General features: G+C 43.0%; 1 protein-coding gene across 2 annotated transcripts; it reads right to left on the bottom strand.

Annotated features, from left to right (window-relative positions):
* Window positions 1-534: 534 nt before the first annotated feature.
* On the bottom strand, window positions 535-19493 carry iah1 (isoamyl acetate hydrolyzing esterase 1 (putative)). 2 transcript variants are annotated; one of them, XM_055635293.1, is made up of 7 exons: window positions 19356-19436; window positions 16197-16352; window positions 7376-7428; window positions 5949-6097; window positions 3941-4102; window positions 2774-2895; window positions 535-1322 (listed from the first exon to the last, which is right to left on the bottom strand). In XM_055635293.1, the coding sequence occupies exons 2-7, from the start codon at window positions 16287-16289 to the stop codon at window positions 1152-1154; spliced, it is 750 nt and encodes a 249-aa protein (XP_055491268.1). In that variant the 5' UTR covers window positions 16290-16352; window positions 19356-19436; the 3' UTR covers window positions 535-1151. The 2 variants fall into 2 exon arrangements, with proteins under 2 accessions (XP_055491268.1, XP_055491267.1); XM_055635292.1 differs by lacking the exon at window positions 16197-16352 and having other exon boundaries at window positions 19356-19493.
* Window positions 19494-21415: the final 1922 nt, after the last annotated feature.

Genomic DNA, 21415 nt, shown 5'->3' with positions numbered 1-21415 from the left:
GTCAAAAGGAACTTGCCACTGGAAGATCTGCTGCAGATAAATGCACACCTACCAGGTGGGATCGGTAGCAGTGAGCCACTCAGGACATTCGGGCCACTGATTAACCTGCAACCTATGTGCAAACAATAGCTTCCATTTTCAGTGTGTAACATGCATTCAAATTACTTGTATGTTTTGGGGTGAATTGTAGTCTAATCTCATTATATCCACAGGTGGTGTAATGACTGACCCCATGTTTTTGATGGTGATCAGGAGCTGGGGTTGATAAACTCTCTGGTCATAAATGTTGGGTAGGTTGCATTAACGGTGTATCATGGGCCCAAATGGATATTTGATGGATTTTCATCTGCTTTTATTCTTTTAGTTGGGTTTCAGCAATATCATAATGTGTTGAAATGACGAATGATGGTTTGATATCAAAAATGTAAAAGTTTATTTGAATTGTAATATGAACCACAATACTGAAGACTTGCAGCAGTATTTTCTTTGACAACGTTTAAAACAGTGCATGTAGATCACAAGAATACAAAAGTCTTTTCTAATCTTATTAAATTAGCATCAGTTTATTTTGAAGATTTTGCAAATCTCAACATTTTATTAACATTTCTTCATCCTTTAATAATAATGGAGGTATTTTAAATGACAAATGAACCAAGTCACTAGTCACCACTTTTCAATGGGAACACCTGACATACTTTCTATACTGGGTACTATGAGTAGAATCATTGGGAAACATGATGCCCGGAGTAAAGTAAGCTTGTGATTACATATTTCTAGCAGGAAAAAAAATTAAAATGTCTTAATGTTATTTCTTGCTGTTTTGGGTTTTCATCAGTATGGTCATTGGAACCTTTTTTTATACCTCTGCAGACACCTATTCCAGTTATAGGAATTACTTTACCTTTCCACAGAATATGGTTTTGGCTAGGATCACTATCTTTCACTCTTCCTCATTGTATGTTATATTCTGTCCTTCAAATTCATCGTAACATTGATTCCATAGTATGACTTAGTGTAGCCTTGCACTAATGGTTAAGGCTAGATGTAAAAAAAATAATTGGTCTCTATCATATTGACTAGCCCCTGAACATGTTTTGTTTTAAAAATCGGATTAATGTAGAAGAATATTGCAAATCCTAACATGGTTGAATTTACAGCAATAGACTGGCTTGGCTGTTTCGGTGATCTATATCGCTCCAGTGTGGGAAAATCATTGGCAGATTTCCTGTTCTCTTTTCAAGCAGAGGCCACAAATGTGTTTCCAGAAACGAACTCCCTTTCTCTGATAAATGTAGCCCATCCAAAAGGTAGGAGGAAAAATTCTGTAAATGTAATGAAAAGAACCTTAAGTTATGCAAAACAATTTACATGGGTGGTGAATATGTAAGATTTATTCATAGTCGCAACAGTCATTACATCTGTTGACCATGCAAGTAAATTGTAGGTCACATAACATTGGCTGTATTGTGTCGGTAAACTGCACAAGCTGAGATCGACAAGCATGTTTTATCATATTTTACTGTATCTTTTTCTTCATACAGTTGCTGTTCTTTCCTGGGATTGATATTTTGATTTTAAAAGTTTTTTTTGGACTGCCTGAAATGGCAGTGTTCTATGATTACTAATTCAAGATCATGGCAGTCACGAGGATAATTATATCAGGCTTGTTCGTACTGTTCTGGTGACATTGCTTGTATACACACTCGTGAGAAAGTGACATCATCTGCAATTTTGTCGGAAATTTAAACTTTCTCAAGAACGTTTATAACTGTCAGCTGATAGTTTATTGTACAGCAACTTCCTGCAGTAAAATTAGTTAAGGTTCCATTGATAATTTTAATCAGTATATGTCATAAAATTGCATGCGTAAAACCAACCTCAACCACTTACAGCAGTGTAGTCAACTAGCTTGATTGACCAGGTATTATTTAACAATTTCCACTATCTCTAGCTATGATGGTGTCACCATATGCAGGTTTTTCTTTAGAAAGGAAGTTTGTTCCTGGAAAGTCGTTCCTTGCTTCCCCTCATTATCCAATCTCACCTCCCAAAAACCGTTTACGGAATTAAATCTCTCTGCTGGCCTAATTAATGAACCCAACAAGTATCACAAATCTCCTCTGCCTCTTTATGACGATCTTGATCTTTTGTTATTTATAATAACTTGAGAAATGGAAAATGGTGCTTATTATGTTATGTTTAGTTTATCGTCACGTGTACTGATGTGTAGTGAAAAGCATTTGTTGCGTGTTTTCCCACTAAATGATTAATGGAAAATCATCACCAAGAACTGATATTGTTCGTCTATTTGGATTCAGAGGTTGCATATGCTTTATATACATTAACTATTTCTGTTTTACAAATTGAAGTGACCAGAGCCAAGGTTAAGTGTGAAAGACATTTTTCAATTTCTTGAACTACAACTTAGAGATACTTGAAGTTCAGAAATTACAACTATTACTTAGGTGGACAAAAATGCTGGAGAAACTCAGCGGGTGAGGCAGCATCTATGGAGCGAAGGAAATAGGCGATGTTTCGGGCCAAAACCCTTCTTCAGACTGATTTGTGGGTGGGGGGTGGGAAGAAGAAAGGAAGAGGAGGAGCCAGTGGGCTGAGGGAGAGCTGAGAAGGGGAGGAGAAAGTAAGGACTAGCTGAAATTAGAGAAGTCAATGTTCATACTATCACTGATACTATCACTTAGTGTTACATTCACTGCTCCTTGATCCGGAAATCCAAGTTCAAAGTATAAAGCATGAATTAGTCTTTTCTTACCTGATTCTCACTTTGCATCAAAGTCCAGAGATCAAGCACATCAGTTCCACATTCTGTTGCTACCCTGACACAGACCTGCGTGTACTCCTTGGTTACGGAATTACATCTGTCCAATTTATTACCTGGTAATGACAGTAAACACAAATAGACGTTATCATGGTAAATTAGAATATAATTAAAATCTGTGTGTTACTATCAAGGTGCTGTCAATGAGATTTGCAAACTAATTTGACTGTTAACTTTCAATGAATATATTCGTCTCACAGCCAATTTATACTACAAGTTTGCTATTGATGAAGTTAATGTCGAAGTTAGTTAAACTAAGAGCAAAGGTGCAGTAGGTATCGGAGATAGCTATGGTAGTGCTTCAGTTCCACAGATATTACGAGAGAAGCAGATAACAAGGTGTCTGCTGGCACACTCCTGATCAGCTCTAACTGTGTAATGGTTTTTGCCCGTGTAGGGCTCAAAGTTAGAGAAATATAGAATGGAATAATAAGGGGAGGAGCTACCATGCATGCTATTTCAGAAGTGACATGAATGTAGACCATTAGCAGGAATTGATGTTGGATGGTTGCCAAGATTCAGAGTGGGAGAGAAGGATAGATGCAGAAAAGTAAATCTTGAATATTCAGGTGATATAATTGCGTGACAGAATAATGTAATGGTGAAGCTTTAACCACTTATTTTTTTCACATTTGTTCATGAAATGTAACAGAATACAGGGCTTTGCATTTCTGTTTCACACAAAGTACAGAAGGGGAAAAAATGACAGATTACCTTCGGTGAAAGCTAAGGAATCATAGTTTTGTTTACAACATTTTGGTAATTTCATGGTTATGATTTATATTACATTCCACATCTACTTAATTTCCCAGCTGCCAGGGTGAGTCTCACTCATATCTGTGCACCAATTGTACACAACCCTGGATGCCCATCCAGTAACAACCACAATGCTGTTATACAAAAATCTTACACACACTGATTAAGATAGAAATCAAAACAATATTTGCATAGTGGGAGTGTTGCAGGAAATTTGACTCTCTTTCTTACTGAACAGAGTGAAAAGTAGATTTAATTAATTTAATCATTGGGCTTCAACTAACTTTCAATGTTTCATTAATTTGATTTAATTAGATTGCCCGTGTATGAACGTGTTGCTGTTACCCTTGGCAATGCATGTCTTTTCCCAGGCCGATACATCCAGCGGAGGCGGTGTTATCATGATCACCTTGTCTTCACAAATGCCGATAGATTTCAGGTACTGGATTATATGTTTCAGATTTTCAGCATATTCAGGTAGAGGAATGTGCTGGGCTGGGTTGACATCTGGTCACAAACCAAAAAGGACAAGTTACACAAGGTGGTGCAGTAGTGATAATTGTATAGGATGCACATTATATAATGACACTCTCCAATGACTGCTTCCAACCCATTACAGTCCACCATTGGCCATTCATTCATAGTAAGCAAATTCCCACATTTATGCTAATCTCAAACCCACTCCTACCTTTCCTCATCTAATCCGAGTCCACCACACTTAATAGCATCTTTACTAATTAGATAGATACTTTATTAATCCCCTCCAGGAAATTCAGATGTCCTTGCAGCACACTAATAAAAATACAACATGACATTAAAGAAGAAATTTAACATGAAACATAAAAACATCCCCCCACTGTGGGGGAAGGCACAAAGTCCAGTCCTCTTCCACTTGTCCACCCTATTGAGGCCTCCGCAGCTGGCGGCCCAATGTTTTAGGCCCTCTCGCCAGACGATGGTGCTCCGGCATCGGGAGAACCCTCTCAGTGGCTTGTGATACCTGGAACGGCGGCTCCCGAAGCCAACAGCCCCAACACCGGCGATCTCGGTGGGAGATCCCAGGCTCCCGATGTTAAAGTCAGCGCCGCGGCTGGCCGCTCCCCAGATACGCGATGTGCCAATCGGCGGACCCAGCACCCCGAAGCTCCAGCACGGCGTCGCCAGCTCCGCGAAGGTGTTCCAGCGCTGTGCCGCCACCGGAGCCGTGGCTATCGCCGGTCCCATCAGGAAATGCTGCTCCAGGCCTGATGGTAGGCCGCGAGGACGGGGCGAAGATGCGGTTCGGAGGAAAGCCACCTCTCAGCCAGGTAGGGACTGAGAAAAGCAGTTTCCCCCTTCTCCCCCCCCCCCATACATAAAAAGACTAGACCCCCCAACAACACACTTTTAACGTACTAAAAATAAAACAAAAAGAAGTGAAAAGACGGACAGCTGCAGGACAGGCAGCCTTACTTCAATCATTCTCTGTTGGGAGAATGTTGGGAGTCGGCGGCGTTGGGATACCAGCGGGAAGCGGGCAATGCCTTACCGGGTCGCTGTGCGGTAAGTTCCAGGGCGCGGAGGCCGCCTTCACCCAACATTCGCGGAGCTGGGGCTGCGGGCGTCGCGATGTGCCAATCGGCGGACCCAGCACCCCGAAGCTCCAGCACGGCGTCGCCAGCTCCGCGAAGGTGTTCCAGCGCTGTGCCGCCACCGGAGCCGTGGCTATCGCCGGTCCCATCAGGAAATGATGCTCCAGGCCTGATGGTAGGCCGCGAGCTCCGCGATGTTGGGAGTCGCCGACCAGGTAGGGAACTAAGAATTAAAGTTTCCCACTTCACCCACCCACCCCACCACCACCACATAAAATCCCTCCAAACTAACTGACTAACATTTATGCAATGATTTACAATGATTCCCCGGTCTCCGGGGAGGAGGCAGTCGCTCCAGACTTTTCAAGCCGCCCGCGCTACCTACCTAATCTACGCTAAAAATCTTCCATTCGGAAATCCGAAAATGTCCGAAATCCGACAAGTGTCTGGTCCCAAGGCTTTCGGATAAAAGGTTGTGCACCTGTACCAAGCAAGAATTCCTAAGGGAAATCCATCTCAGATCTTTCTTCCCATACAGATGTTGACACATTTTGCTGCAGGTGTGACTGCACTGCCTTCTGGACTAATACCATTGATAATTTTCTTCTTCTTGATGGTTAATGAACAGCGAGCCTTCTTATACCCACCCCCCACCTGACAGCAGTTGGTAGCACAGCCTGTGAAATGTGCTCAGACCCTTACTCCACATTTATACATGAATTGTTTTCTAAAGAGGTAGACTTTTAAAGCTTGAGGGCAGAGATAATGTATGCAGTGCTTACCTTTCAAAGCAGAGTCGTTTGCTCCAAAAAAGACAACAACAGCGGCAATAATCCCTTTGTCAGTAGGCCGAGTAATAATCTTTGGAAGAACAGTTAGGGCCCATTTTGTATTGTATCCTGACAGACCACGATTCAGCACATCACACTTCCTACAACAAATGCGATTATAACTTTGTGAATAATTGTGAATTGGGGGACGACAGATGGCACAATGGGCTTAAGTGTTCGGCTGGCGACCGGAAGGTAGCCGGTTCGCATCCCGCTTGGAGTGCATACTGTCGTTGTGTCCTTGGGGCAAGACACTTCACACCCAATAACCTTTGCCTGTGTCTAAATGTAATGTAATTATGTGAAGCACTTTGGGGTCAATGCAAGTTTACTAAAAATGTGCTATATAAATAAGATTATTATTATTATTATTATTATTATAAGAACAAGAAAAAATAGTTGGTATGTAAATGATGCATTTTCATTCAGAATGTGAACTTCCTGTCTACTCATCCTTAAAGTACATAATTTGCTGGCAGGTTCAGTGCTGTAATACGTTCCTATTTGATTGCCCCATTTCCACTCTCCAGAAACTAACTTGCTTTGGAATCCTCCTGCCCTTATCCTGACTCCCTTCCATTACTTTTATCCATGACAGAACATCATTCTTCCTTAACATCCTCAAGCCAGTTCCAATCTACACTCTTTTCATCCTACTTATAGAGTTCCAGCACAGAAATAGGTTCTTCGGTCAACTCTATTGCCAACCATCAACCACCCATTTACACTGATCACTTTCTACTCTCCTCATATTCTCAGCAACCCCCCTGCCAGATTACACCTTAGGGATAATTTACAGTAGCCAATTAACCTACCATGCTGCACGTCTTTGGTATGTGTGAGGAAACCTGAACACCCGAGAGAAATCCACGCGGTCACAGGGAGAACGTGCAAACTCCGCACCTGAAGTCAAGATTGAACCCGGGGCACTGTCTGCTGTGCCACTGCATTCCCCAATTCTCTTTGATGCCTCTCTCTTCACCAACCTTCTGACTTCCACTTCATTTTCAAAAAAGTACAAAATAAATTTCTCTCGTTGCATCTTTTTGTTCCAGCTGTTAATTCCTTTCCAATACATTTTCCTCGGCACCAGGATTTGGAACATCCTGCACAACAACCATCCTTCAGCTGCTAAAATTCTCTCCCAAGTTGAAAAAATATCTCCAGTCCTATTTATAGGGAGTGGAAAACTCGAAACTAAGACTGGATCAAAGAATATTTCACTATCAGCGCTGCTGTCCGTTAGTTAAAAAATAAATTAAGATCCTGCAAAATTACTTTGATGAACGGGTGTAAAAAAAACTGTAATCTGGTAGACTGCAATTTTATAATAGCAATTCCACTGCCATTATTGTAATGTGTAGTCATTTTAAACTTACCTAACAAGTCTGTTTGCAATTGCAGCACCCCATCCTCCATTCTCAAAGGAACCCTGAGAGTAAAAACATTAGTCACATAATTAGATGGTAAAAAAGTACAGCTTTTGTCCCCAATTTCCTGCATCATATCAGTGCCATCATCTCAGTAAATTTGCATAACAAATGTTTCCCTCTTCCTTCAGCCACTTTGTAAAATTTGAAACCACATATCATTCAGATTTGTATCTTTGCTGAAACGCCCCATAAATGATTTGGCTTCAACTGCTTTCTGTGGATGGTGTCATTTCTTCTTATCCCAGTTCTAAATTGCATACTCAATAATCTTAGGCTGTGATTTCTGGTTCTTGACTACCCCACTATTAGGAACATTCTTCTTTGCCAGTCCAAAGCACAAATGTCCTTCCTCAGATAAGGAGGCAAAGTTGCACATAATGCTGAATTTACGGTCTCGCCAACGCCAGCAAGACTTTCCTGATGCTGCACCCAAACCTTCTTGAAATTAAGACCCTGATGTGCCACGGCCATATCCGCCAAAACAGGCCTGGCTTGCTGCCGTGGAACCGGGAAGCTGCCGAGCCCGGCCCCCGCTCACTCCGTGGACCAGAGAGGAGGGAATCGGAAGAGAGGACCGGTAAACAAACCTGCACCTCGACGGTGGAGGCTCGGCTGGATCGGGCATCAAGCGCATGGACTGGATGCGACCTGCAGCTGTGTGGAACACCTAACAACAGCTGAGACTTGAAAATTGTGCCAAATCTGTTGATCCTGTATCAGTGTACTACTGCTATACACTTGTACTGTATCTGGGATGTTTATTTAAGATGTATCTAAGTCCTTAAGTATCTAAGAACTGTATACAAAAAATGAATTTCACTGTGCTGCGACACAGGTGACAATAAAACACCATTGAACCCGTTCTGACCAATGGCTTTCATATAAAAGTGATCAACAGCCTGAGAACCATTAATAGACACGAAAAGCAGGAGTAACTCAGCGGGTCTGACAGCATCTCAGGAGAAAAGGAATAGGTGATGTTTCGGTTTGAGATCCTTCCTCAGACCATTTCCCTAGACCAGCTTCAATACAAGGAACCTTGTGGATTCCGTGGCTCATCAAATCAGTGATTTGGATTTTGTTCAATCAATGCATTTGTTAGCATAAGATCAAACCTCTAACCAACTTACTTGTTTGAAGGTGATGTGATTAAAATTTCTGCAAAATATTGTCACAACTGGGTTAACAACATCAACATAAAATTAGTGAATCAAGCAAACACTATCCTTCTTAAGGTAGACAAAAATGCTGGAGAAACTCAACGGGTGAGGCAGCGTCTATGGAGCGAAGGAAATAGACAACGTTTTGGGCCAAAACGCTTCTTCAGACTGATGTGAGGGTGGAGGGGCAGAAGGAAGAAAGGAAGAGGAGGAGCCAGTGGGCTGAGGGACAGCTGAGAAGGGGAGGAGAAAGTAAGGACTAACTGAAATTAGAGAAGTCAATGTTCATACCGTTGGGGTGCAAACTGCCCAAGCGAAATATGAGGTGCTGCTCCTCCAATTTACGGTGGTCCTCACTCTGGCCATGGAGGAGGCAGAGGACAGAAAGGTCGGATTCGGAATGGGAGGGGGAGTTGGAAGTGCTGAGCCACCAGGAGATCAGGTTGGTTATTGCGAACTGAGCAGAGGTGTTCGGCGAAACGATCGCCAAGCCTACACTTGGTCTCACCGATGTAGAGCAGCATCTGCAGTTCCTTCTTAAACACTATCCTTCTTAAAATGACTACTTGTAATAACACATCAATATCCACGCCGAACAAAACTCTTGAAATCTTGCTTATGTGCCATTCCTGCACGACATCAAAGTGCACTTTAAAGTTTGTTAATAATGTACAGAGAGGCTTCAAACATATTTTGCTGGGATCCCTGGTTCGTGCACCGACTTATCCAATGCTCCACTAAATTCTGCCACTCACTAGAAAGATTAAAAGTGTTAACACCATCTAATCTTTGCATGCATCATTGCCATATCCATTCAGTCTTCCTCCAAGATGGATAAAATCAACTTTTAAACAATCAGAGGTATGTCCTCTGCCAGTTGAAACTATTTTGGTTTTCATCTCTCAACTACTTTTAAATTGTACTTTTAATCTAGTTGCATGTCTGCACTATTCAGCTGGCTGTCCCGGAATCACTGATGCCTTGTACTGAGGGAGCTTGCATAAACTCTACACTCAACAGCCCAGTGTAGCTTCAATCTGAGCAACTTTGATTCTATTACGAGCATACTGCATTGTAACAAGCAGTTGGTGCTGCTCTGGTTCATGTGACAGAGCCACTGTTGCAGCTTATATTCCACATGGGTTCCTTCTCCCTTCATTATACTGGCCTCATGCTAGACTATAACGAACAATGAGCCAATACGATAGCTTCTGACCAACACAGTGACTTGGTGATCTTTTCTCACAGTTGAGAAAATCTACACTGTCACAGAAGGAAATGTTTTTAAAAAAAAAGTCAAAGGAAGTACTTGGAAGATTTATCTGGAAATCAAACCTCTATTTTCTTTATTTTCTTCCTTCAGTGAACATAAAAATATTGGAAGAAGATAAACACATTTTTATTAATTATACTAGGTTCCAACCTTGTGCTTTTTAGTTTAGTTTAGAGATACAGCACGGAAACAGGCCATTCGGCCCACCGAGTCCGCACCGACCAACAATTCCCGCACATTAACACTACCCACACCAGGGACAATTTTCACTTATACCAATTAGCCAATTAACCTACAAACCCGTACATCTTTGGAGTGTGGAAGGAAAACGAAGATTTCGGAGAAAACCCACGTGGTCATAGGGGGAATGTACGCACACCGTATAGACAGCCCCCATAGTCAGGATTGAACCCGGGTCTCTGGGGCTGTAAGGCAGCAACTCTACCGCTGTGCCACCCTATTTAAAACAATTTGAATAATTGCGGTTTTTGGATTTTCTATAACCATGGATTTCAAGATTAAACGATCGTGCTTTTGGATTATGGTAATACAAATCTCGTCTATGATTTAAAAATGAATAGAGAGAAAAACATATCTGTCAACTTGAGGAGAGTCACTGGATCCCAATGAGGAAATATATAATAGAACTGCTCGGATAATAACTTTCATATAAGCTATGACATGTTGCAAGAGAAAAGCTTAAGGCTTTCAGAAACACATGTCCCTGCAAGAAATAAAGTACAAAGAAACACACACAGGGAACAAGTGGTTTATCAAAACATGGAAACGCTAATCTGAACATGCATAGCTTTGTTTATTGCTTTGAGGCAATTATAACGCTGTAAGAAGTTGTATTTGGTATAATCTTGTGTTCAGAGAGTAGTTTGTTAATAGGGCACCTTCTTAGGTCATAGGCCATTTGGTCATAGCCCATTTGCTCTTCCTTTATGGCACATTCCTGAGCTCCGGGTGTGACATATAAGGGTTTATGGCTGTTTATACTAAGTCCGAGACCCAAGGCTGGAATAGAATAGATTCTGTAATTCAGCTTTGGCTGTTGAATTATAATTATGTTGAGATAAGGGATCGGATGTGTGTGCAAGGGAGTACGGTCGCTTGAAGGGGAAATAATCAGATTGATGGTTATGTGACCTTCGTATAAGTTTGACATGTTTATAGAAAGTCGAAGAGGCGACTGTGCTTTGAGTTAGTGGTCTGAAGCTGTGATTTTCCCTTTGTTCTGTAATGTTCGTAAAGAGGCCCAGCAGATGAGATTGGAATTCCATCTCCCAGAGATAGCAGGAGAAGGGGAGACTAAGTTAGAATGAAGTTGTATGTTGGTACGAAACACTTATCATCAATTAAGTTGACAGTTATACGACCCATGTATACTTGGAAGTTGGGAGGTGTGTGTTTGGAATTAAACTTACAAATCTGTGTAATAAGGTGAACTTATATACTTAATGTTTGTAATACATAGGTAATAGTATTTTAAACTATGTAAATTGTAGTGAAACTATTTGTGAAATGTATTATGTCTAAATAGGGTTGTAAACATTAGACCTTGTTTAGATCTGTAGAAATATCTATCTTCTTGGTATGGAAAATGTGTTTTGTTTGTATGACTTGTGTGATCATTGTAGTATATGTGTATCTTACATTTTGAGGAGTGGTCTCTCATAATTCAGTCTACTGTAGTTTCATTTTGTAGAAAAATGATTCTGAACAAAGTTAAAAACCACAAGGCTAACGAGGGTTATAAAATGAGGCAGGAGAAGGGGGGTCATGTGACTACTGTTGTAAATCACCGGAAGGACTCAGATGATTGGTTACTAGTTTGCCATACCCTCTGTATCACAAATGTCTAATACCTATATAATGCCTTGAGTTTGTATCAGAGCTACTAGTTCTCTGAGCCTGCCCCGGAGCTGTTGGCTCTGTGTTGGAAGGTTCAGAGAATTATCGCAGGGCTGCAATAAAGAATTGATTTCGGCAGCAACAAGTGTTTGAGTCAAGTTTTCTTGAATTTAGATTAACAAAAGAACTCAGTTTAACACCATCACCAGAGTAAGAGCGACGAAGCACCAGGAACCGCTTAGTCAACCTTGATATTTTAAAGAGAGACTCACATGTGGGAAAGGAACATGTCCAGGAATGATATGTAGAATATTTAAGAACATGGAACAGTGCAGCACGATATAAGGCCCTTCGGCCCACAATACCTCCACTGAGCATGGTGTCGTTAAACTAATCTCTGTCTGAATGTGATCCATATTCCTCAATTTCCTGCATATCCATGTGCCTATCCAAAGCATTTGAAATACCACTATCGTACGCCTCCACAAACACCCCTGGCAGTTAGTTTTGGTGTGGTCTATCCATCTCATCTACATTTACATCCAAGTCATTTTTATAAATCTATATATATAAATATAAACAGACACACACAAATATACAAACATATACATACATCGGTCACAAACAACAGAGGTCCCAGCACAGATCCCTACAGAACATCACAGTTCAAGCCAGAATAACACCCATCACAAATTTCTGTCTTCTATGCGCGTCAGTTCTAGATCCAAACAACAAAGTCATTGTGGATCCCATGAACGTTAATCTTCTAGATCAGCCTGAATCAGCCCTGGAGATTTATCCACCTTAATGTCCAAGTGCCCCATGACCTCCTCCTTGATCTCAAGTAGCCCTTGCATATTCACATTCTATACACAGATCGCATTGCCCTTCATGCTATTTTCCCTGGTAAAAACAGATTCCAAAGTACTCATTTAGTACCTCGCCTACTTCACCTGATTTAAATTCCCTCCTTTATACTTGAGCAATCACCCTTCTCCTTTGTGTATAAAAAGCCGCGAGATTTTCTTTAATCTGACTTGCCAATGACATTCCATGGCTCCTTTTGGTCTTTTTAATTGCCTAATTCTAATTATTTTCTGCTTGCTTTAAATTCCTCAAAAGCCTTGGCTGATTTCATCTTTCTAAACCTTACATACGCTTCCTATTTCTTTTTGACCAGATTTACAACCGCTTTGGTTATCCAAGGTTCCTTTACTTTGCCATCCTTATCCTTCCTGTTTACTAGTTGATGTCAGTCCTGAACTCTGACCAGCAGGCCTTTAAACATCTCCCACATGACAGAGGATAAACACAAAATGCTGGAGTAACGGAAAAGTGCTGGAAACCCTTTGTCAGACTGATAAAGGGACTCAACCTGAAACATCACCTATTCCTTCTCTCCAGAGATGCTGCCTGACCCGCTGAGTTATTCCAGCATTTTGCGTCTATCATCAGTGTAAACCAGCATCTGTGGTTCCTTCTCCCACATGTCAGATGTGGAATTACCCAATAACAATTTTTTCAATTTACCTTCCTGCCTAAAGTAGATTAGCTCTTGCCTACTAATCTGCTTTACCCAAATCTGCTTCACCCTAATTTAGTGCCTTCCTTTTCCCCAAATCCAGATTTATCCTTTCATAACTATCTTGAAACCTCTGCAGTTGTGATCAATGTTCCCAAAATATTCTTCCACTGAAACACTGGTCACCTGGCCAGGCTCGGTTCAATATGGTCCCTCTTCGGGTTGGATTATCCACAAACTGTTTCAGGAAACTCTTTTGGAGATACCTAACACATTCTACCCAGCTCCCTTTTCACTAAATACCAGTCAATATTGGGGAAGTTAAAGTGACAACCCTGTTGTGTTTTTTTTCTTTCCTTAATCTGTCTACATATCTCCCTCAATCTCCCACTGGCTATTGGAAGGGCCTATAACACACTCCCCTTATAGTGAATGCACCTTTCTTATTTATGAGCTCTACCCAGTATGTCCTCTCTGAGTGCTGCGGTGGTTGTCTCCCTGATTTAGTAAAGCAACTCTTATGTCTTTTACCTCACTCTCTATTATGTTTCAAACATTGAAACCCTGCAACGTTGGGCTGCCCGTCGTGCCTCTCTCCCAACCAACTCTCTGCAATGGCCACATCATATTTCTAAGCATGGATACAGGCTCTAAGTTTGTCTGCTTTACCCACGATAATCATCCGTTAAAATTAACACACTTCAGCCCATCAGTTTGACCATATTCCTTTACCTCTCCCTGCCTGTCCTTGCTTTGAGATTTACTGGTTTTAATCTCTAACATCCCATCAGTTCTTACATTTGCTGACCTTCTACTCTAGTTCCCATCCTCATGCCACTCTGGTTTAAACCCTCCCATATAGCACGAGGGAACTTCTGTGCAAGGATATTGGTCTTCCTCCATTCAGGTGCAACCTGTCCCTCTTATATAAATTATCTCTGCCCTAGAAGAGATGCACCAACTCCTCAGCCATGCATTAAGCCACCCTGCCCTCCTATTCCTATCCCCACCAACACCAGAAGTACTTTCCTCGAGGTCCTGCTTTTTAATCTTTTGTTTAACTCCCTATATTCACTCTGCAGAACTTAATCCCTTTTCCTACCAATGTCATTTGTGCCAACGTGCACTACTTCTGGCTGCTCACCCTCCCACATGATAATGTCCTGTAGACACTTTGAGGCCTTGTCAATGGATATTTTTAAGACAGAGATAGATTCTTGATTAATATGGGTGTCATGGGCTATGGGGCTGAAGGCAGGAGGATGGGGTTAGTTAGGAGAGACAGATCAGCCATGATTGAAGGGTGGAGTAGACTTGATGGGCCGAATGGCCTAATTTTGCTCCTATCAGATGACCTCTTGGATCCTGGCACCAGGAGTTCTAAATGTGACATATCAGCTAAAGAAATGTAAATGAAACCTGAAAATCATCAATGCAGTACGTCCTCTCCTTTATATACAGGTTACTGTGAACAAGATATGGATGGATGGCCTTACAAAATGTCACAATTTCCGTAAGACAAATACCATGTTGTTTGGTATGTAGGCCATTGCACTCTCAGCAACATCATGCATCATGTGTCTTTCAGACTGAATCAACAGCCCTGATTTGTAGAACCAGCGGTTGCACAAGGTCGCAGGAACCCTCCACACTGAGAATGCCCTATCCATTTTCAAATCCCTTGACACCTCCATCCCTTCCTTTAAGATCCAAAAATAGACTTCTTTAAATCAATCTTTCACATCTCATTTATCACTTTATTTGATTTGATGTTGCTAATTATATTAAATGCCTGGGATATATATTTCCAGGTTAAGATACAACGTATTGTTCCAGGTGGCACGACCGACATTGCAGCGGCCTCTGCAGTCCGTCAGAATTTTGTCTTGTCCCGTTTAGTGTATGGTTATAGTGGTTTTTTATTGTTTTTAACTGTGTATGTGCGGGGGGGGGGGGGGATTTTTAAAAATCTCTTCCCTGCACGGGAGACCTGACCGTTTCCCTGTCAGGTCTCCATTGTCGTTGGGGCCTAGCACCGTGGAGAGGCCTCCAGCCAGAACGACCTGGGGGCTCCAGTCGCGGAGCGTGCGGACTTACCACCGTGGGGCTGACCGGCTTCGGAGCGTGGGGAGCTGTGGTGGCGGGTGGCTGTGACTCGACTCCGGAGCTTCAGAGGCTCCAGCCGCAGGCCCGGTGGACGGTAACATCGGGAGCTCGTGGATCCTTGGTGGGAGACCGCTTTTCGGAGCTCCCGCAACGGCAACTTCTCCCGCCCGAATTGCGGGGTTGAAGGCGACCCGGAGCGGGGCCTTACATCACCCGGCACAGCTTAAACGGCCGCGGGACTTGCCAGCACCCGCCGGGGGATCCAACATCAAGACTCGGGCAGGGTCTTACATTGCCTGGCGTGGTCTTAATGGCCATGGGACTTGCCATCGCCCGCCGGGGGCTTTAACATCGGGAGAAGAATGGAGAGCAGGGGAGAGTGAGGAGATTTACTGTGATGGATGTTTGTGTAAATTGTGTTGGTGTGTGTCTTGGTTCTTTTCTTGTATGACTGCAGAAACCAAATTTTGTTTGAACTTCATTGAGGTTCAAATGACAATAAATTGTATGGTATTGTTTATTTTACAGAGGATTAATTATTCAAACATAGATAGCAATGAAGCAATGAAGAATGCAGAATCCACACTGTTTTAAAAGGGTAGTGGGCTAACAATGAAAAGGGGAATAGGGATGTTGTGAGCTGGCATGAGGTGGGTCACTTGCAGACAGCTGCTATGCACAGGACAAAATGACATTTTCCAGTTATGCAAAAAAACCCTTATCATGGGCACATATTCCAAGCACATATGGGTAACACCTTTGCTATTAGTTTAGTTTAGTTTAAACCTCGCACATCCTACACACACTAGTGACAATTTACACATACACCAAGCCAATTAACCTACATACCTGTGCGTCTTTGGAGTGTGGGAGGAAACTGAAGATCACGGAGAAAACCAACGCAGTCATGGGAAGAACGTACAAATTCCATACAGACAGCATCCATAGTCGGGATTGAATCCGGGTCTTTGGCGCTGCAAGCGCTGTAAGGCAGCAACTCTACAGCTGCGCCACGGTTTGCAGCAAGGCAGAATACACAAAAATAAAGGTAGACAGAACCATTCCCATGGTATTAGTTGAAGAAGTGTATTTATCAACATTTCCAAGGGATATATTGCCATGTGGGAGCTTGTCATGCAGATAGTTGTATGGTAGGAATTGGGCCTGCAAATGTACCATGTAAATGCAAGTCTTTTTAAGTTGATGATAATGTTGATCATCATCATCATCAATAATTTTTAAAAAGTTAATCTTTTCTTTTAAGTTTTTATAACTTTGTCACAACTTCACTGCTAACACCAAATACAAGCTTCTAATATGTCTGTCAGCGAACATTCAATCAGCTGTTCCTGTTTTCTCCACCTACTTTGCCTCTACCAGACCAACCTCTCCTACATATTCTCCCTGGTCTAACTTAAGGGGCTGTCCCACTTGGGCGACCTAATTGGCGAGTTTAGAAGAGTTTGAAAAAAATGATATGTAGAAGACCTCCTTCGGATATGTAGAAGACCTCCTTCGACCTCCATCGACTATGTTGAAGACCAGCTACGACTAGCTACGACTAGCTTCGGGAAAATTGGACACCCAATAGTGGAGAGTGAAGACGACTTCCCTTCGACTATGATGAAGACTATCTACGACTACCTACGACTAATATGCCGACCTACTACGACTAAACATACGAGTAAAAAAAGTATTGATTTTTTTGGATGGCCACCTTTTCTTACTCGCGGGCATTTTTTAACATATTGAAAAAAACGCCGCAACCTAGCTGAGGCCTCGAGTACGCGGAGGCCACTCTCGAGCATGAAGGAGAGTTACGAAGACCTCCTGCGACCTCGTGTCGACCATGCTCCGAGTACAAGTCGAGGGCAAACTCGCCAGAACGCATGGATTAGGTCGCCCAAGTGGGACAGGCCCTTAACTCTCATCCATCTCCCGACTTTCTATTAACTTTCATGCTTATTTGATTTCTTTATATCCATAAGACCAGCCTACTGTTCCCTCAGCTCCAGTTCAAGTAGCAACCCTCTCAGGAGGCACAACATTTCCCACTGTCTTCTGTCACCTCTCCTGTATTTACAACTCGTAAATTTCAGCCGGGGCTTCCAACATTTCCTCTCTAGTTTCCCAACCGTGTCCTCGGATATATTTGATCTGGTCCGGGAGATTTGTTTAACTTCATACACGTCAGGACCTTCAGCACCACTTCAACCATAATACTGACTGCTCTCAAGACATGCAATCATGTAGTCTTTTCACGGACCCGATTGCATGCAACAAAAAGCTTTTCACTGTACCTTGATACACTTGACAATAATAAACAAAACAACATTTCATAAGTTCATAAGACATAGGAGGAAAAGTAGGAAATTCAGCCCATCGAGTCTGCTCTACCATTCGATCATGGCTGATCCATTTTTCCCTCATAATCCCATTCTCCTGCCTTCGCCTTTAACCTTTGAAACCCATACTAATCAAGAACCTATCAATCTTCACTTTAAAAATACTCAATTACTTGGCCTCCCCAGTCGTCTATGGCAATGAATTCCACAGATTCACCACCTTCTGGCTAAAGAAATGCCTCCTCATCTCCATTCTAAAGATAGGTCCATTCAGCTGTTGCACACAACACATAATCCACCAAAATTTCCGCCACCTCCAACCAGATCCCACCACTAGCCACATTTTCCCATCTCCACCCCTTTCCGCCTTCTGCAGAGACCGTTCCCTCTGCAACTCCCTGGTTAACTTATCCCTTCCCACCCAAACCACCTCCTCTCCAGGTACTTTCCCCTGCAACCGCAGAAGATACAACACCTGTCCCTTTACCTCCTCCCTTGACTCTGTCCAGGGACCTCAACGGTCCTTTCAGGTTAGGCAGAAGTTCACTTGCACCTCCTCCAACCTCATCTACTGTATCCGTTGTTCAAGATGAGGACTCTTATAAACCGGCAGACCAAACGCAGACTGGGCGATCGGAACACATTCGCTCAGCCCAGGTGAACCAACCTGATCTCCCGGTTGCTGAACACTTTAATTCTCCTTCCCATTCCTACACAGACCTTTCTGTCCTAGGTCTCCTCCATTGTCAGAGCGAGGCTAAATGCAAATTGGAGGAACAGCATCTCATATTTTGCTTGGGCAACATTTACAGCCCAGTGGTATGAATATTGATTACTCTCACTTCAGGTAGCCCCGTCATTCCCTCTCTCCCTATCCCTCCCCCACCCAAGTCACACCACCTTCTCATTTCCATCCAACAATTCGTTGTCTCTGTACAATGCATTTCGTTGTCTCTGTACTGTACACTGACAATGACAATGAAAATTGAATCTGAAATTGAATCTGAATCTGAACAAACAGCTTGTTTCCTTTATCATCGTTACTCTTTGGTATCTTTCATTCATTGTCCTTTATCTCTCCACATCATCGGATATATCTCTCGTTATCCCTAACCAGTCTGGAGAAGTGTCTCGACCCGACCCATTCCTCCTCTCCACAGATGCTGCCTGTCCCGCTGAACTACTCCAGCTTTCTGTGTCTATCTTCGGTGTAAAGCAGCATCTGCAGTTCCTTCTTACACATTTATTCTGGAGCTGTGTGTGCCCCTGGCCCTAGACTGTCCCGTTGCTGGAAACATTTGCTGGACATGTGGACAGGTGCATGTATTGGAAAGGATTTATGGACCAATTGTACCAAATGGGATTATCTCAGAGAGAGACCTTGGGTGGATTAGAAGAGTTGCATCCGTGTTGTCTGACTCTGTTTCCCTTCTGCTGCTGCTGTGCTTTAACCCCACTGCCCGATTCAACCACTCGACTCTGCTCCAAAGGCCCGTGTTTGCTCCTTAAACACCGGGGTCGCCAGCTGCTTGGAGCCGGGGACCAGCGTTCTCCCCCCGGCCGCAGGCTCCGCTCACCGGTAACGGCGCCGCCACCGCCCCTCCCCTCCCGGCTCCCGGTCCCGGGCTGAGGGAGAGGCATTTCCTCAGCCCGCCCGCCCTACCTGAGTGATGGAGTCGCCGAGGAGAAGGATCCGCGGCCAGGCCGGCCCGTCACCCGCCATCAACCGCCACCGCCGCCTCCACCGGGCAGAGCGACAGCGACAACCCCAGGCCAGCCGGAGAACTACAACCAGGGGAGGGGGTAGCCGCACTCTGACGGCCCGAACAGGCTGAGATCTATTCATAAGGTCAGAAGTGATAGGAGTAGAATTAGGCCGTTCGGCCCATCAAGTCTATTCCGCCATTCAATCATGGCTGATCTGTCTCTCCTAACCCCATTCTCCTGCCTTCTCTCCATAACCTCTGACACCCATAGTAACCAAAAAATCTATCTAACTCTGCCTTAAAAATGTCCACTGACTTTGGCAAAGGATTCAAAGGATTCATCACCCTGAAATTCCTCATCTCCTTCCTAAATGAAAGTCCTTTAATTCTGAGGCTACGACCTCTTCCTTGAATCTCCCACAAGTGGAAACATCCTCTCCACATCCACTGTATCCAAGCCTTTCACTATTCTGTATGTTTCAATGAGGTTCTCCCCTCATTCTCCTAAACTCCAGCGAGTATTCCTTTTGCAATGTTAGGTGTCAGGGTCATGGGATAAGGCCTTATTTAGAGAGAGACAAAGAAAACACAACAATTGTTAATCTTCAGAATCCCCCCCCCCCCCACCCCGAGACAGCAGGTTTGCAGAATATAAGCAGAGCTGAGGGATGGACTTTACACAATCAGGGGGCTATGGATATCGAATAGGGAAGTGGACTGTCCAGGATCAGCTGGAGCCCTATTGTTCGCCAAAGCACCCATGGCCTCCACTTCCTTCATGCTTATCTGGACTAAACCTTGAGATCCAGCAAAATATGCATCAAAACATAACATTTATTCCCCGTTTAAATTTTATTGCCGTTAAATATACCTGATGGGATTTTTTCGAGGAGGCAACAAGCAAGATAGTCAGTGGATGTTGTTTACTTGGATTTTCAGAAGACCTTTGATAAGGTGGCGCAGGAGGCTGCTAAATAGCCTGTTGTATTAGAGGCAAGGTAGTAGCATGGTTGGTTGCTGGTGACCAGTGGTGTTCCACAGAGGTGGGTGTTGGATCAGCTACTTTTCACTTTATATGTTAATTCTTTGGATGATGGATTTGATGAATTTGTGGCCAGGTTTGAGATGACACGAAGATAGGTGAGGGGCAAATAGTGTTGAGGAAGCAGGGAGTCTGCAGAAGGATTTGGACAGGTTAGAAGAATGGGCTAGGAAGTGGCAAATGGAATACAGCGCAGCAGAGTGTACAGTTATGCACTTTGGTAGAAGGAATAAAGGCATACACTACTTTCTAAATGTGGAGAGGATTCAGAAATTAGAGGAGGAAAGGGACTTGGGAGTTCTGGTGCAGGATTCTCAAAAGGTTAATTTGCAGTTTGAGTCAACGGCAAGGAAGGGAAATGCATTGCTAGCATTCGTTTTGAGAAGATTAGAATATAAAAGTAAGGATGTAATGTTAAGGCTTTATAAGGCACTGGTGAGGTCACAATTGGAATATTGCGAGCAGTTTTGGTCCCCATATCGAACTTCCTCGGCATTGGAGAGGGTGCCGAGGAAGTTTACGAGAATGATCCCGGAATGATTGGGTTAATGTTTAAGGAGTGTTTGATGGCTCTAGGCCTCACTGAAGTTTAGAAGGATGAGGGGATTTCATTGACACTACTGGATTAATGAAAGGCCTACATGGAATGGACATTGAAAGGATGTTTCCAGTAACAGGCGAGTCTAAAACAGGAGCACATAGCTTCAGAATAAAAGGATGTACTTTTAGAATGGAGATGAGGAGGAATTTCCTTAGCCATATGATGGTAAATCTGTGGAATTCATTGTCTTCATTAAATAGAGGTCCTGGTTAATACTAAATAGCAGTGAACTCTATCCACATATCAAAATAGAAAAAAATGTTTTAATCATCTGTGGATCGAATCAATCTTTATCCCAATGTAATCCGTGCCATGCAAATTGTATAAGAAATTAAAATCTGAAATAGAAATCTATCGCATTTCAACATTTCCAT

The sequence above is a fragment of the Leucoraja erinacea genome, chromosome 5 (genome assembly GCF_028641065.1).
Source record: "Leucoraja erinacea ecotype New England chromosome 5, Leri_hhj_1, whole genome shotgun sequence".
NCBI lineage: Eukaryota > Metazoa > Chordata > Chondrichthyes > Rajiformes > Rajidae > Leucoraja > Leucoraja erinaceus.
Note: the sequence above shows the minus strand (reverse complement) of the source record. Positions and strands in the feature narration are given on the sequence as shown.

What these genes read in the sequence shown, in the direction of transcription:
- iah1 (XM_055635293.1), bottom strand. Translation starts at nt 16,289, where the DNA reads ATGCTGTCTGTATGGAATTTGTACGTTCTTCCCATGACTGCGTTGGTT. An exon ending in ATTGCAAACAGACTTGTTAG is followed by an intron (nt 6,098 to 7,375) that starts GTAAGTTTAAAA and finishes CATTTGTTGTAG; the next exon opens with GAAGTGTGATGTGCTGAATC. An exon ending in AAACGACTCTGCTTTGAAAG is followed by an intron (nt 4,103 to 5,948) that starts GTAAGCACTGCA and finishes GTTTGTGACCAG; the next exon opens with ATGTCAACCCAGCCCAGCAC.